We start from the raw sequence: 14,958 nt of genomic DNA, 5'->3' as shown, positions 1-14,958 counted from the left end.
AAGCTTGCTCCACCCGACAATGACATCACTATGGGATCTCATTTACATGTGCTGTCAATCAACAGTGTTCCACCCAGTGCAATGAGAGATTTGTTACATTGTTTCAAGGAGAGGGAGGGAGTGGGGGAGGGGTGGACAAGAAATGTTATTTAAACATTGTGTTTAGTGGGGGAGTGCGATAGGGGAGAGGTGAAGGAGGGAGTGACTGAGGGTAGGGAACAGGAAAGCGAGGGAGAGATGAAGGAGGGAGTGGAGGAGGGGAGGAGGAGAGGGGAGAGAAGAGGGAAGAGGGAGGGTGAAGAGGAGGGGGAGGGCATATATGAGCTGCGCCTGCGCAGTTGGGGGCTGTGGGTGAGTGGCGAAATATTGCGTTGGGGGAATGGGTTGTGTTGGGGGAACAGGTGGGTGGTGGAATATTGTGTTGGGGAACAGGGCACAATTGATCAGGGGGGTAGGGAAGGGGGAGTGGTTAAGGCGGGTGGGGGGAGCGACTGGGGGTAGGGAGTGACTGAGGGTAGGGGAAAGGAGAGGGAGGTGGAGGGAGTGGGTGAGGGGAGGATAAAATGGGTGAGAAAAGGGAGGATGAAGACCAGGAGAGGGCGTGTTGGGATATATGGAGAAATGAGCCGTGCCTGCGCAGTTGTGGGCTATGGGTGAGTGGTGAAATATTGTGTTGGGCAAACAGGTTACGTTGGGGGAATGGGTGGTGGTAGAAACGGGTTGCGTTGGGGGAATGGGTGAGTGGTGAATTATTGCTTTGGGGGAATGGGGCCCAACGGGTCCTACTTAGTCTAGTATGGTATAACATTGAGAAATGCAGCACCTGGTTCAGTTACTTGAATTATTTCTGGAAACCTTTTGGTTTGGTTAATTATGCAATTATCTTTTTCATTATACAATAGAGAACAGCTTTTGAAAAGATACGTACAAGTTATTAATGAGATTAGCTTATAACACGACAAAATGCATGCACTTAAAATTTATTTCCTTGCCCTCTCAAACAACTACTCAATATTAAAAAAAATATGTCTTTATACTTGCACGAAGGTCCAGTCAGCGGATGCTGGCACTTTGCTTGATTCATACAGTAATTCATGTGACAGGGTGAACGGCAAACGACTCCATGTTGCTCATCCCAGTCAACCACATAACCAGCATATATAGAGTCGTTGCAGCTAAAGTAACCCAATAACTGTTCTTTCGATACTGAAATAAAAAAGAAAATGTTCAGTAATTTAAGGCTGAGTATCAATTCAGAATCGGGAAATAATGGATGCATTATCAATAATATTTCGGAAAGGGAAACATTTATAATAAATGCTTTGAAAAGAAATTGTGGAAGTTTGGGTATTTGATACAGATAATATCAAAGGAAAATCTGTAATAGGCCTTTCTCACGGGGCGACTTGACGCAAGATGTGACCAGAGTGAAGTGGTTGTGGTCTAGCACGATATCACACGATATAACGGGGGGTAGACAAAGAGTTCCCACGGTACTCGGCATTTCTGTTATTTGTGCGAGTGACTTGTCCATCTCCCGAGCTTTCCCGTTAAATCTTGAATGAACATTGTAACTGTCAAGTGTAATTAAATCATCACGTGGCACAAATGATGTCACTTTTTTTTTCACACACTATAAATATCCTCCCTTGGTTGAATTGGCTCATTTGGAGACATGCCGTGACTTTACTGCAGGAAGATGCCACATTACTTAGGAGAGAGGGGGAGAGAGACAGAGAGAGAGGCACAGAGGCAGTGTGATGTACTTTGGGGTGACTGGCGGAAGAGAAACAGCGCACATGACCTTGGTCTATCTGTGTGTGTGGGAGCGAAGAGAGACTAAGCAGAATACATCGGTCTTATTGTGTGTGGCGGGAGAAAGAGAGAGGTGGGGGAGGGGGAGAAAGAGAGAGGTGGGGGAGGGGGAGAAAGAGAGAGGTGGGGGGGAGAGAGAGAAATGAGGGGAGATGCATATACACACACAAAGCAGTTTTACTGTGTATGTGGGAGACACAGATGGTCTGAGCACAGTACCTCGGTCTTACTGTGTGTGGGAGAGGGGGAGAAAGAGACGTACACTCACAGAGGCAGAGTCTCTCAGCCTGTGTGAGAGGGAGGGAGGGAGAGAGAGAGAGGCACATACAAGGTGGATGTGAAATCTCACCTGCTTGTTTCAGTGACTGACACCCGCCACCAGTAAATGAAGACACCCCCATCTGTCTCCCCCTCCTCTCCCTCGACTCCCCCACCTTTCCCTCCCAACTCCAGTCCCGTCCCGACCCCCTGGGAAACTGAAGGCAGCAACAATTAACTGCTGCCTGCCCGCTGAGTTAACAAGTTCCCACGGTAGTAAGAGGATGTTAGTTGCGCCTAAGTTTAAATTTCCAACGTGTGTTTCAGAGTAAAGAGTCAGCGCAGAATCCTTGATAATCAAAAACTGTCTGAATCAGGAAGTTAGACACAACATGCTGGAGTAACTCAGCGAGCCGAGCAGCATCTCTGGAGAAAAGGAATAGATTCCATTTTTGGTCGGGACCCTTCTTCGGGATGATTGTAGGGGGGAACTGGAAGCAAGAAAAGACCGAGACAAATCAGGGCCAACAACAGATGACCTCAGCAGGGTATTTTGAAGAGGGGTCCCGACCCGAAATGTCGCCTAACCCTTTCCTCCAGAGATGCTGCCTGACCCACTGAGTCACTCCAGCACTTTATGTCTATATTTGGTTCCCTGATAGGCCAATTGTTGGCTAGGGATAGTGTGATCCCAAGAGGGAACCATCATTGCAAACCTTGGACTGGTTAACCGACACTTACTGCATGGGGGAGAAGTGGGGGGGGGGGGGGGGGGGGGAGGGGGTGGGCGGGGGGGGTGGGCGAGGGAGAGAGAGAGAGTGTAAGTTACCTAAAATTAAACAATTCAATGTTCATAGTGAACACAGACACAAAATGTTGGAGTAACTCAATGGGTCAGGCAACATCTCTGGAGAAAATGAACAGGTGGCGTTTGCGTCTATCTTCGGTAAAAACCAGCATCCGCAGTTCTTTCCTGCACAATGGATCTCAGTGTCAAGTCTCTGACTCCCGTTGGCAGGCCATTCGGCCCACAGCCCGCCCAGCGATGACTAACCCATGTCACAGGGGGATGGTGTGAAGGCGGAGTTAGACAGAGCTTGATAAATGTAACGGTTGGGGAATGGGCCATAATATGGCCAGGGAAACGCTGTTATTTGTGATGCCCCCTCCGCCCTTCCCCAGCTGTTCTCAATCGCACCACTGGCCACACAAAAATTTATTCTTTAAGAAGGAATACACGGAAAATTTAAACTCAGAACGCTTCTAACAGAGTGAGCCATGTGAGCACTTTGATCATTCTCCCTGTATTTGCATTTGACAAAATAGTCGGACAAAAATGTTTAAAAGTGTTCATACCTTTTGCTATGCCTAATTGGCCCTTACCTCTGCGAAAATAGTCTGACATTCGTAGGTGAAATGTCACCAACAATAATTGATTATATTATTAATTGACTAATAATTGACTTTATTAGCAGAAAGATGCAATTCTAATCTAATATTATAAGTGCCTCTGTCTTTGGAAGCAACACCAGCAATTTATTTAATCTGACTACATGTGGCACAGTGGTAGAGTTGCTGCCTTACCGCCCCAGAGACCGGGGTTCGATCCTGACCATGGGTGCACCGGTTTCCTCTCACACTCCAGAGATTACAGGTTTGTAAGTTAATTGGCTTCAGTAACATTGTAAAATTGTCCCTGGAGTGTATAAGAATAGGTGGTCGGCGCGGACCCGGTGGGCCGAAGGGCCTGTTTACGCGCTATATCTCTAAAATCTGAAGTTAGGTAATGTCTAAAGGAACTGCAGATGCTGGTTAATACGCACAAAAGGACACAAAATGTTGGTGTAACTCAGCAGGTAAGTCAGATCTGGGAAGAAAACCATAAAAAGCTGGAGTAAGTCAGCATGTCAGGCAGCATCTCTGGAGAAAAAGAATAGGTGGCGATTCGAATCCGAACCCTTCTTCAGACATCCTAATCGGGATTGAGTCTGAAGATGTGTCTCGTCCCGAAACATCACCTATTTTTCTCCAGAGATGCTGCTTGACTCGCTGAGTTACTCCAGCTTTTTGAGTCTGTCTTCGTTTTAAACCAGCATGTGCAGTTCACTCCTTTACACGGGTCTCTGGAGAACATTGATTGGTAGCATTCCGGACCCTGCTTCTGAAAGTCATCGATCGATGGTCGGCGAGGACTCTGAGCTGTATCTCTCATAGAAGTATATGTGAAACATTTCTCACGGACCATAAAAATGCGGGACCTTTTAGTAAAGTCCCTTTTAAAGATTATAGTTATTTTCTTGAATCTCATTAACATAACACATGAATAAGTTGATGTCCATATGCGGATGCAAATCTTTATTTTTTAAATTTAATCCCACAGAAGACAATTTTTACTCACCTTCTGTCCCCTCTGTCCAGCTTCCGGGTTCACCGTTCGCAGGAGTTCCCACGGTACACGCAAGAGTCAGTACGGATATCTCACGGATATCGCATTGGCCACTACGTGCATATAATGTTGCAATGTTCAACCACAAGTGTACAAGTCACTCTTGGAGAAATTCAAGCTTGTTTGAATTTTCTCCCGAGTCACCAAGTTACACGAGTACCTGCCGTTAGCGCCACGGTGGTCCACGAAAGCCGTACGGTTATCGCAAGAGGTTCCCACGATGTTCAACTCTGGTTAACTCTTGTGTCAAGTCGCCCCGTGAGAAATGGGTTTAAGAATGTCACCTTGAGAATCTCTACTATTATTCTGAGTTGTTCTCTGGCACGTCGGTTGTTTACTTAAAACTAACCATGCACACATTTGCTGAAGTATAAAGCAATGCTAACCAGTTGAATCTAATTTAATTTATTTTTACAAGATTACGTAATTACTGTTTTCTTTGTTTGACAATGACCCATTTGATGTTTGCCTGACATAAATTCCCCATCCCTACCCTTGCTTAAGAAGGTAGTGGTGAGATACCTGCTTGAACCTCTGTAGAATATCTAGTGAAAGTACTATCAATGCCCAAGTTAGACACAAAATGCTGGAGTAACTCGGCAGCATCTCTGGAGAGAAGGAATGGGTGACGTCTCAGGTTCGAGGCCCTTCTTCAGACTGCAGTCTGAAAGCAGTCTGAAGAAGGTTCTCGACCCAAAACATCACTTATTCCTTCTCTCCAGAGATGCTGCCTGTCCTTCCAGCATTTTGTGTCCATCTCCGGTTTAAAGTATTGGGTCAGCAGTTCCAAGATGATGATGAACCAATTACATATTTCCAAAGCACGATATTATGACACTTGCAGGGAAATCCTGAGATGGTATTCCCATGTACCTGTTCCCTATTTTCCTTTAATGTAGTAGGAGGTCACATTTTTGTTAAGTGCTGTCACAATTGCCCCAGAGTAACTGCAGTATATTTTGTAGATGGCACACTATGTGTCAAAATGAACGGGGGAAGGGGTACCCATCAAAGGGGCTGTTTCCTCTCAGATGCTTGTTGAGAATTCTTGGAGCTGCATTCATCTAGACCTTTGTTGAGAATCCCATTATATTCCTGACTTTTATCTTGTGAATGGTCGAACATCCTTGGGCAATCAATAGTGAGTCACTCACTAAAGAATAACCATTCTATGATGGCATTGATGTGGCTGCTCCATTTTCATGTCTGGTTAGTAGGAACCCCCCAGGTTGTTTATGATAGGTTACTTGATAAGGGAACCTAATTATTCAAGTAAACACTTTATTTTACTTCGGAGTCACGTGAGTGACTACGTGAAGAATAAGCCCGGCAGGACGCATGCGTGTCATACCGCTTTCATGCTTGCGAAACGACAGGCGGGGTGGAGCGTTCCCCCGCAGCGGTAAGTTTGAAACCGCGACCTGCAGGTAAGTGATTTACTCCGCGGTAATTTTTTTCCCGCGCTGGTTTTTACACAGGGGGGGAAGCTGGACAAAATGGTATCCACAATTGCTGCGAGTAAAGCTGGCTGGGGAGGACCGCAAAGTTGTGAGGGCCAGCAGCAGCTGAAGGCACAAGCCCCGTAAGGGATCAGCTGTGCCGACTTTTGGTCCCGCGCCAGCCAGAACACCACGGCCGGGCGGGAGACTATTCAGATGGGGCCGTCGACTTTTGACAAGTCGAAAACGGCAGGAGGCGGGGTGGAACGACGTTTCCCCGTAACACAATTTAAACAGGACCTGCAGGTAAGAGCTGCTTTTGTGTTTTCCCATGCTGATTACAGGTGCAGAAACCAACGGGCTGCGACAAAGCTGGGAGGCTAACAGCGGCTAGCAGCACTTGAATCACCTATAATGGGATCGGCTGTGCCCGATGTCGCCTCCGCACCGGCCAGATCCACTCCGCGGCTGGGCAGGAAGGCAAGACACAGAACCAAGAAAGTCGTGGACTCAGAGGAGTCCGACTTTGAGCAGCCGCGGGCGGCCAGCGACTGTGAGCGCTGGAGCCGGATGGAGCGGTGTGTGGAGCATTTGCTCCAACGTGACAGACTCCGGGAGATGGAGTTGAGTCACTGTGGGCTCTATGTAAAACCCACAGCAGCACCTCTTCTAGGGCTGCACAGTGCTTCTCCCTCATCAGAGGGGAGCACTGCGGGTCAGTTCTGGGCTGATCTGGAAGAGGGGTTTGCAGAACAGAAATCAAGTGTGCAGGGGATGCAGGAACATGAAAATCTATTGTACAAGGTGTCCAACTTCATACAGCCAGACCAGACTGGCCAAAACCTGGAGGACACCAGACAGTGGGTAACTGTATATCCTGGAATGTTTTCTGTAGAAAATAATTGTATATGGAAACTCCTAAACAACGGGGATAACAGCTTTCACCTGCACAGTGGATGAGAAGGACATATCGCAGGACCAACAGGATGCACTGGCACTGCTTTGCAACACTCGGCCGTAGACAGCACCCTTACGCACCCACCAGTAGAACAAGACCGACTGGTGAAAGCTTGAAGGACCGGTACACCTAACATGAGTCTTTTAGGCCATGGCCCAGGCCGGCCTTCTTGGAAGATACGCAAACCTCCAACACAAACCAAACCACAAACGCAGACACCGACGCCTCAACATCAACGAAGGATTCACAAAAAGAAGTAAACCTGCCACTGGTAACTATGGAGGTAGGTGGGTCTGGTTCCCTACAAATTGCAGGGAGCATGGAGGTCAGGGGAGATTACTCTCCTTTTCTGGATACATGGAATATGTTAACTACCGATACTTATATTTAAGCAGTATCCAGGGATATACAATAGAACGTATACCGAACCGAATGTTCGTACTTTCCGGTAAAGAGAAATCAGAAGCGCAGGCTGAACTGGAGCGGCGTTACGCAAAAGGGGTAATTGGAAAATCCCAACACGAACCGCTAGAATTCGTGTCCAATACCTTTACCAAAAATCAAAAAAGATGATGGTTGTCGCATCATCATAGATCTGACCAAATTGAATACATTTGTACAATATATTCATTTAAAAATGAAAACCTTTGTTACTGCTAAACTATTGATTTCCAAAGGTTACTTCATGGCTAGCATCGTTTAAAAAAAATGCTTACTATTCAGTGCCTATACGAGGTGACCACAGATGTTACTTAAAATTCAACTGGATGGAACAGCATGGCAATACAGAGCGCTGCCAAATGGGTTAACATCAGCCCCAGGCTGTTCACTACAATTTAGAAACCAGCCCTAGCGTTTCTACGGAAACGAAAACACATGGTCATGGCATATCTAGATGACATACTTATTGTGGGCAAAACTTTGGAATTGGCCAAACTAACTGTAACAGCCACAAAACAGTTATTTGAAAAACTGGGGTTTTATTATCCATCCAGTTAAATCTAAATTAACGCTTTCCACTAATATGGACTATTTGGGGTTCACCATTGACTCAATTCACATGTCGGTGACTGCCAAAGGGAAAGGCTATAGACTTAACAGAGGCTTGCAATAACCTCATTGATATCAGTAACCATCCATCAGATTGGTAGCAAAGTAATTGGCAAAATGATGGCTGCTTTTCCAGCCATACAGTTTGGACCTTTACATTACCAAAATTTACAGAGAGCAAAAATACAAGCACTCAAAATCAATGCTGGTCATTTTGACAGACCAATGAAGCTACCAATCAAGCTATAATGGAACTAAAATGGTGGACAGATAACATTTGGCTTTGTTTCAATTCAATCATTATCAGCAAGCCTTCTATGGTGCTACAAACTGATGCCAGTGCACTTGGTTGGGGTGCCACCAATCCCATCTCCAGCTGTGGAGGTAGATGGACTGCTCAGGAGGCATCATTATTACTAACACTGGGCATAAACTACCTGGAAATGTTGGGTGCATTCTATGGCCTAAAGTTATATTGTACTGGGTCATATCACCAGCATGTTAGACTACAGATTGACAATACCACCGTGGTAGCATATATCAACCACATGGGTGGAAACAAATCGACATCATGTGACAATCTGGCTAAAACAATTTGGCAGTGGTGTATATTGACAGTGGAGAGATATTTGGATATCAGCTACGTACCTACCAGGTAAACTAAATTTAGTGGCAGACACCAGGTCACGCAAATTTAATGAAAACACTGAATGGATGTTGAATAAAAAGTATTTGCTGATATTATAGCACGATATGAAACACCAGATATCGATCTATTTTGCATCCAGGCTTAATCACCAGTATCAAATTATGTTTCATGGGAACCAGACCCTGGGGCAGTGGCAACAGATGCATTTTCGCTGCATGGTGGTGGGGGGGGATTGTTTATTTATGCATTCCCTCCTTTTCTGCCTCATCAGTCGAGTATTAAGGAAAATACAGCAGGTCTCTGCGTCTGGTATTTTGGTAGTACCCGATTGGCCTACTCAACCATGGTTCCCAGTGATAATGAACATGGTATTAGAACCATGTATCACCATCCCGAATAGACCAGACTTGTTGGTTAATCCCGTAACGTGGATAGCCACCTATGTCATAACTATTTGAATTTATTAATTTGTAGAGTTTTAAAAATACCTCTACTACAGCTGGGACTGACAGACCGAACAATGAATATGATTTCGGCGGCCCAAAGACAGTCCACCAAAAAACAGTATCTGGTCAATATCAGGAAATGGGAGATGTATTGTAAAAAAAACAGCATCACCTACAAAGATATGAACATCCCGTGTGTTCTGGAATACCTGGCAGGCCTCCATTATGATGAGGGCCTCAGTTATAGTGCCATCAACTGTGCCAGATGTGCCTTATTGGCTTATCTATGACAAGGACCAGAGCGTCACTCTGTTGGAGCTCACCCACTGGTAACAAAACTTATGAGGGGAATTTTAATACCAATCCCCCAAGAACCAGGTACCCCGAAATATGGGATGTGAGTATTGTCCTGAAGATGCTCAGGAATTGGTCTCCAGCAACAGCTCTGTCCCTACATAGACTGACATTAAAAAGAGTCATGCTTATGGCATTGGTCACGGCACAAAGGGTACAGTCATTACATAAATTAATACTGGACAACATGACTTCTTCATCTGAAAACATTACGTTTCATATTTATGAATTAGTGAAACAGAACAGACAGGGATCAGCGGGCCTCAATATCAAATTTAGGTCTTACCTAACAGGTGATCGTCATTGTATAGCAAAACATTTGTCGTTATATATGGAGAAAACAAAAATCATCAGAGGCAATGAGAAGGCACTTTTAGTCAGCTATAAGCAACCACACAGAAAATGTCGGTCCAGACCATCTCAAGATGGCTGAAACAGGTTCTAACACAGGCTGGGGTGGATACTAATATTTTAAATCTCATTCCACCAGGGCTGCAGCTACATTGGCAGCAATGCAGTTGGATGTACCAATGGACCAAATCCTCAAGGCAGTAGGATGGTCAGGGGAAAAACACTCCAACTATTTTATCATAAACCAGTCATTAAACCTGGAACATTTGCAGAAACAATTTAAGTTCTGTAATTTAATTACCTCATAAATAGGGGCTATAATTTGTGTTAATCAATTCATGGATTTCAATGTCGGATTCATGTCTAAAGTATGTTGACACAATTCCGCCTACAGTCATCAAGGCAGATGTGATGCATGGACTCGTTTCCACGGCATGAAATCACAGAGCTTTAAAATCATCACGTTGTCACTCACGTGACTCCGAAGTAAAATAGTAAGATTAAACGAGAACTTACCAGTTTGTAGTTTGACTGTTATTTTATGAGGAGTAACGTTGATGGATTACGTGCCCTCCGCTCCCACCCTTGATCATATACTCAACTGGTATCTCTTCTCCAATCTTACTATGTTTAGTCATTACAGTTATCTGTGATTTCACACCGCTGCTTTGAAGGATGACATGCATCCGTCCTGGCGGGCTTCTTCTTCACGTAATCCCTCAACGTTACTCCTCATAAAATAACGATCAAACTTCAAACTGGTAAGTTCTTGTTTAATCTTATTATTAAAGGCCTTTACCTGGCAATTTTGTGAAAATGGTCCCAGATAGGAAATTACCCTGAGTTCTTCCTGAGCAATGATAACCTAGTGCTGATGTGATTGTTCTTTCACAATCATAATTCGTTACATCAGAACTCAGTTGGGGGCACTGTAGGTCGGCTGCCTTGCCAGCAGCGAGTTCGTTATTTCGATTTTTTTTTCAGTTTGTCTTAGTGTTTGTTTTGGGTGGTTCTCAGTGTGTCTTGTGTGGGGGAGAAAGGGGGAAACCATTCTTCAGTCACCCTTGACGGAGAGGCGACTTTTTTCATGTTGCTTCTCTGTCTCCCCTCTTGTGGCCTAACAGCTTGGATTGGAGCGGCCTTTCCCAGAGTCAGGCCCAGAGCTGCAGCAGCCGGCGCAGCATGGACTTTTCCATCGCGGAGCGGGTGAACCCTTGCCGGGGTTCACCAAAAAGGAGTGCTCCGATCGCTGGCCTGGTGACTTTGGCATCATGGGGATGTGGTCTGCGGAGCTTCTAGCCGCAGGCGTGGCGTGGACTTGCCATCCGCAGTCCCCTTGCTGGGTATCGCCGGTGAAGAGCTCCGACCACCGGCCTGTGGGCTATAACATCCTGAAGCTGGGGTCTCCAGTAGGAAAGTGCCGATTCAGGTGCTCCAAGCCACGGTGTGTGTTAAACCATTCCAAATCAGAGTTTAGATCATCCCGACAAGAGGGCCTGTACATCGAGCTGTCTGTAGTGGCGACTACAGAGGGTTCATGGTCCTGACCACGGATGAACAAAGGAGGACAGACTGAACTTTTTTTGCCTTCCACCACAGTGAAGAATGCTGTGGTGGATGTTTGTGTTAAATTCTATAGTGTATTGGGTGATCTTTTTGAAGTGTATCGCTGCTGGCAAATTCATTTCACTGCACCTTCAGTTGCATGTGACAAATAAATTTGATTTTGCTCAGTTATGACTGCAATCACGTTAATATTTTACCTGTGCTGTCAGTTGCCTTAATAATACAGGGCAATCTGGATTTAAGCTCTTTTGTCAATGTTTGAACCAAGGTTGTGGTGAGATTTGCAGGCAGCTAGTCCTGACAAAATCCAAACTGCACAAATGGCTGCTTGACCGTGTTGTTGATGACACCTTTGATCTCCTTGACTGGACAATTATTTACCAAACTGAATTTGTCCTGAATTTTGTGAATCAGATCTACCTGGGCAATTTCTACACTATTGAGTTGGTGCCAGTGTTGTGATTGTATTAATCACCTTACGTAGAGGCCCAGCTAGTTATGGCCTTCAGTACAAAACGGGGATGCTATCTACTCCCAATGCTTTTCTTGCTTTCAGTACTCAGAACTATTCCTTGATATCACGTAAAATTAATCAAGCTGCAGTGAGGAAGTTGAGATTGATCGTAGAAATACATAGAAATGTACAGCACAGGGACAGACCCTTTGACCCATAATGTCCGTAGTGAACAATGCCAAGTTCAACTAATCTCATCTGCCTGCACATGATCTCTTTTCCTCTGTTAATTCCATATCCATGTGCCTATCTAAAAACATCTTAAATGCCATAATCGTATCTTCCTCTACCACCATCCCAGGCCACACGTTCCAGGCACTCATCACCCTCTGTAAAAAAAACTGCCCCACACATTTCCCTTAGATTTTTCCTCTTTTATCATAAAACGTTGCTTTCTAGTGTTAACATCTATCTCTACTTGGGGGGGGTTCAGTGTTCATCATTACCAAGACTGATTGTTCTTTTCCCAGATTTAAGTTTCACCTCTGATGTGGCGAGATTTAAACTCTGCTCCCCAGATTATTATATCACTGTGCCACCGTAGTAGCATATCACTCTATAAACGTTGAAATCTTTTACTTACATTTAGTTATATCTTGAATATCAGCGCTATTCAAAGTTCCAATGTCAACAGGTATCACGGCACGCTGGGCACGTGTGGCAGTGTTGAAAGCATTCAGAATTGCAGGATGTAAATCATTATTTAGGAAACTAATTACAGTCAGCATTGCATTGTATTCAAATAGAAGCTCTGTAGAAGTAACCAGATTTCCGTCCCGTATCCTGTTTGTGGATGGCAGATGCATAGATTAGTCATCATATTTATTATATGAATTGATAACTTGTATTTACTTATCAACAGAACAATAAAAAACTAAAAATCTGAATGTCTTACAGGGATAGGACAGGTTTGGAGGTATATGGGCCAAACACAGGCTGGTGGGACTAGTATAGCTGGGACATGTTGGCTGACGAGTGCAAGTTGGGCTGAAGGGCCTGCTTCCACACCGTATCACTCTATGACTATGTTCAGATTAAAATGACAATGCCTATATGAATGAACTGTTTCAAAAATAAAACACTCAAACTTGAGTAACTTGAAAGCATTTCTAAAAGTTCTCGTATGGATCTTAAGTTTTCAGACTGCCGTTCAACTTGTTGTGGGAATAACTGGTTCATTTAAAGCAGACATGACACATTATTATTATTGATTATTATCCAATTCCCTGGGCAAAAGGAGTCTCAAAAGCATGATAGACACAAAAAGCTGGAGCAACTCAGCAGGCCAGGCATATCACTGAAGAGAAGGAATGGGTTCTGTTTTGGGTTGAGACTCTTCTTCAGACTAGTCATGGGAAAGGGAAACAAGAAATGCAGACAGTGATGTAGAGAGATATAGAACAAATGAATGAAAGGTATGCAAAAAAGTAACGATGATAAAGGAAACAAGCCATTGTTAGCTGTTTGCTATTTGAGAACTTGAACCTGGTGTGATTTGGGTGGGAAAGAGATGGAGAGAGAGGGAATGCAGGGCTTAGAGGATGATATCAGCTTTTGACCAGGATTGATTGGAATGCCATGGAACTTCCCAGGATTATTCAGATAAAGCTCGAGATATTTATAAAGGAACATAAAGTGTTTCTCCAGGAATGAGTGGGTTAACATATGATGAGCGTTGACCCTACTGGGCCTGTACTCGCTGAAGTTTAGAAGGATGAGGGCGGACCTCATTGAAACTTACCAAATAGTGAAAGGCTTGGATAGAGTGGATGGGACATAATGTTTCCACTAGTGGGAAAGTCTAGGAGTCATAGCCTCAGAATTAAAGGATGTTCCTTTAGGAATGGGATGACGAAGAATTTCTTTAGTCAGTGGGTGACGAATCTGTGGAATTCTTTACCACAGTAGGCTGTGGAAGCAGAGTCACTGGATATTTTTAAGGGTGAGATAGATAGATTCTTCATTAGTATGGGTGTCAGGGGTTAAGGGGAGAAGGTAGGAGAATGGGATTAGGAGGGAGAGATAGATCAGCCATGATTGAATGGTGGAGTAGACTTGATGGGCTGAATGGCCTAATTCTGCTCTTATCATTTCATGACATAAGAGCTGGGGATTGGGGAAGGAGGGAGAACTTAAGACAACAATGGCTCTTGTCCCTTGCATTTGCTGCATTTATCTTATTTATCATACATGTGTCGATGCTATTGAAATGGACCAGTCTGTGGAGAGCAATCTGAGTTGTACAATCTGAGACCTTGATTAAGCACCAAACACCCTGATACCCACTGACTGCTTTTAAGAAATTGAGGCTCTAGTCAGGTAAAGAAGGAGGCATGGGAGAGGTATCAACAGCTGGGATCAACTGGAGGAGTTTCAAGAACTAAGGAGATACTTAAGAAAATCAGGAGGGCAAAAAGATAGTAGGAGATAGCTCTGGCAGATAATATTAAGGGTAATCCAAAGAGATTATAAATTAAGGGAAAGAGTCAATAGTCAATAGTCAATAGTCTATTTAATTGTCATTTGGACCCCTGGAGGTCCAAATGAAATGCCGTTTCTGCAGCCATACATTACACACAAATAGACCCCAGACACAACATAATTACATTTTACATAAACATCCATCACGTAGCTGTGATGGAAGGCCAAAAAAACTTATCTCTCCACTGCACTCTCCCCCCCCCCCCGATGTCAGAGTCAAAGTCAAAGCCCCCGGCTGGCGATGGCGATTGTCCCGCGGCCATTAAAGCCACGCCGGGTGGTGCGAGGTCGCACACCGGGTCTTGGTGTTAAAGACCCCGGTGTGCGCTCGCAGAGTCCCGCGGCCATTCCAAGCCGCGCGGGGCGGTGATGTAGGCCCCGCTCCAGGAGCTCTTCGACCCCGCAACTCGGGCGGGAGAAGTCGCCGTTGCGAGAGCCCTGAAAAGCGGTCTCCCTCCAGGGATCCGCGGGCTCCCGGTGCCGCCGTCCGCAGACCCGCAGTAGCAGCCTCCGCATCAGCAGCAGCAGCGGCAGCAGCAGCAGCAGTAGCAGCGGCAGCGGCAACGCTCCTCCACCGCTCCACCCGCTCCGGTCTCGGCCAGCTCCGCGACGGCGACGGTGAGTCGTAGCA

At 45.2% G+C, this 14,958-nt stretch overlaps 1 protein-coding gene and 1 long non-coding RNA gene across 3 annotated transcripts in view; one reads left to right on the top strand and one right to left on the bottom strand.

The window, feature by feature from the left end:
* Positions 1 to 14,958, bottom strand: part of LOC129703234 (mucin-like protein) — a 155,051-nt gene that overhangs the window by 18,711 nt on the left and 121,382 nt on the right. For both annotated transcript variants that reach the window (XM_055645528.1, XM_055645529.1), the window contains 2 exons: positions 12,430 to 12,629; positions 1,038 to 1,206 (listed from right to left, as the gene is read on the bottom strand). In XM_055645528.1, the coding sequence (XP_055501503.1) occupies positions 1,038 to 1,206; positions 12,430 to 12,629 (369 nt within the window). The remainder of the gene's footprint in view (positions 1 to 1,037; positions 1,207 to 12,429; positions 12,630 to 14,958) is intronic.
* Positions 1 to 14,958, top strand: part of LOC129703236 (uncharacterized) — a 41,587-nt gene that overhangs the window by 9,626 nt on the left and 17,003 nt on the right. The gene's annotated exons all lie outside the window — the stretch shown is intronic.

Source organism: Leucoraja erinacea, chromosome 14 (genome assembly GCF_028641065.1).
Source record: "Leucoraja erinacea ecotype New England chromosome 14, Leri_hhj_1, whole genome shotgun sequence".
In the NCBI taxonomy this organism is placed as follows: Eukaryota; Metazoa; Chordata; class Chondrichthyes; order Rajiformes; family Rajidae; genus Leucoraja; species Leucoraja erinaceus.
Note: the sequence above shows the minus strand (reverse complement) of the source record. Positions and strands in the feature narration are given on the sequence as shown.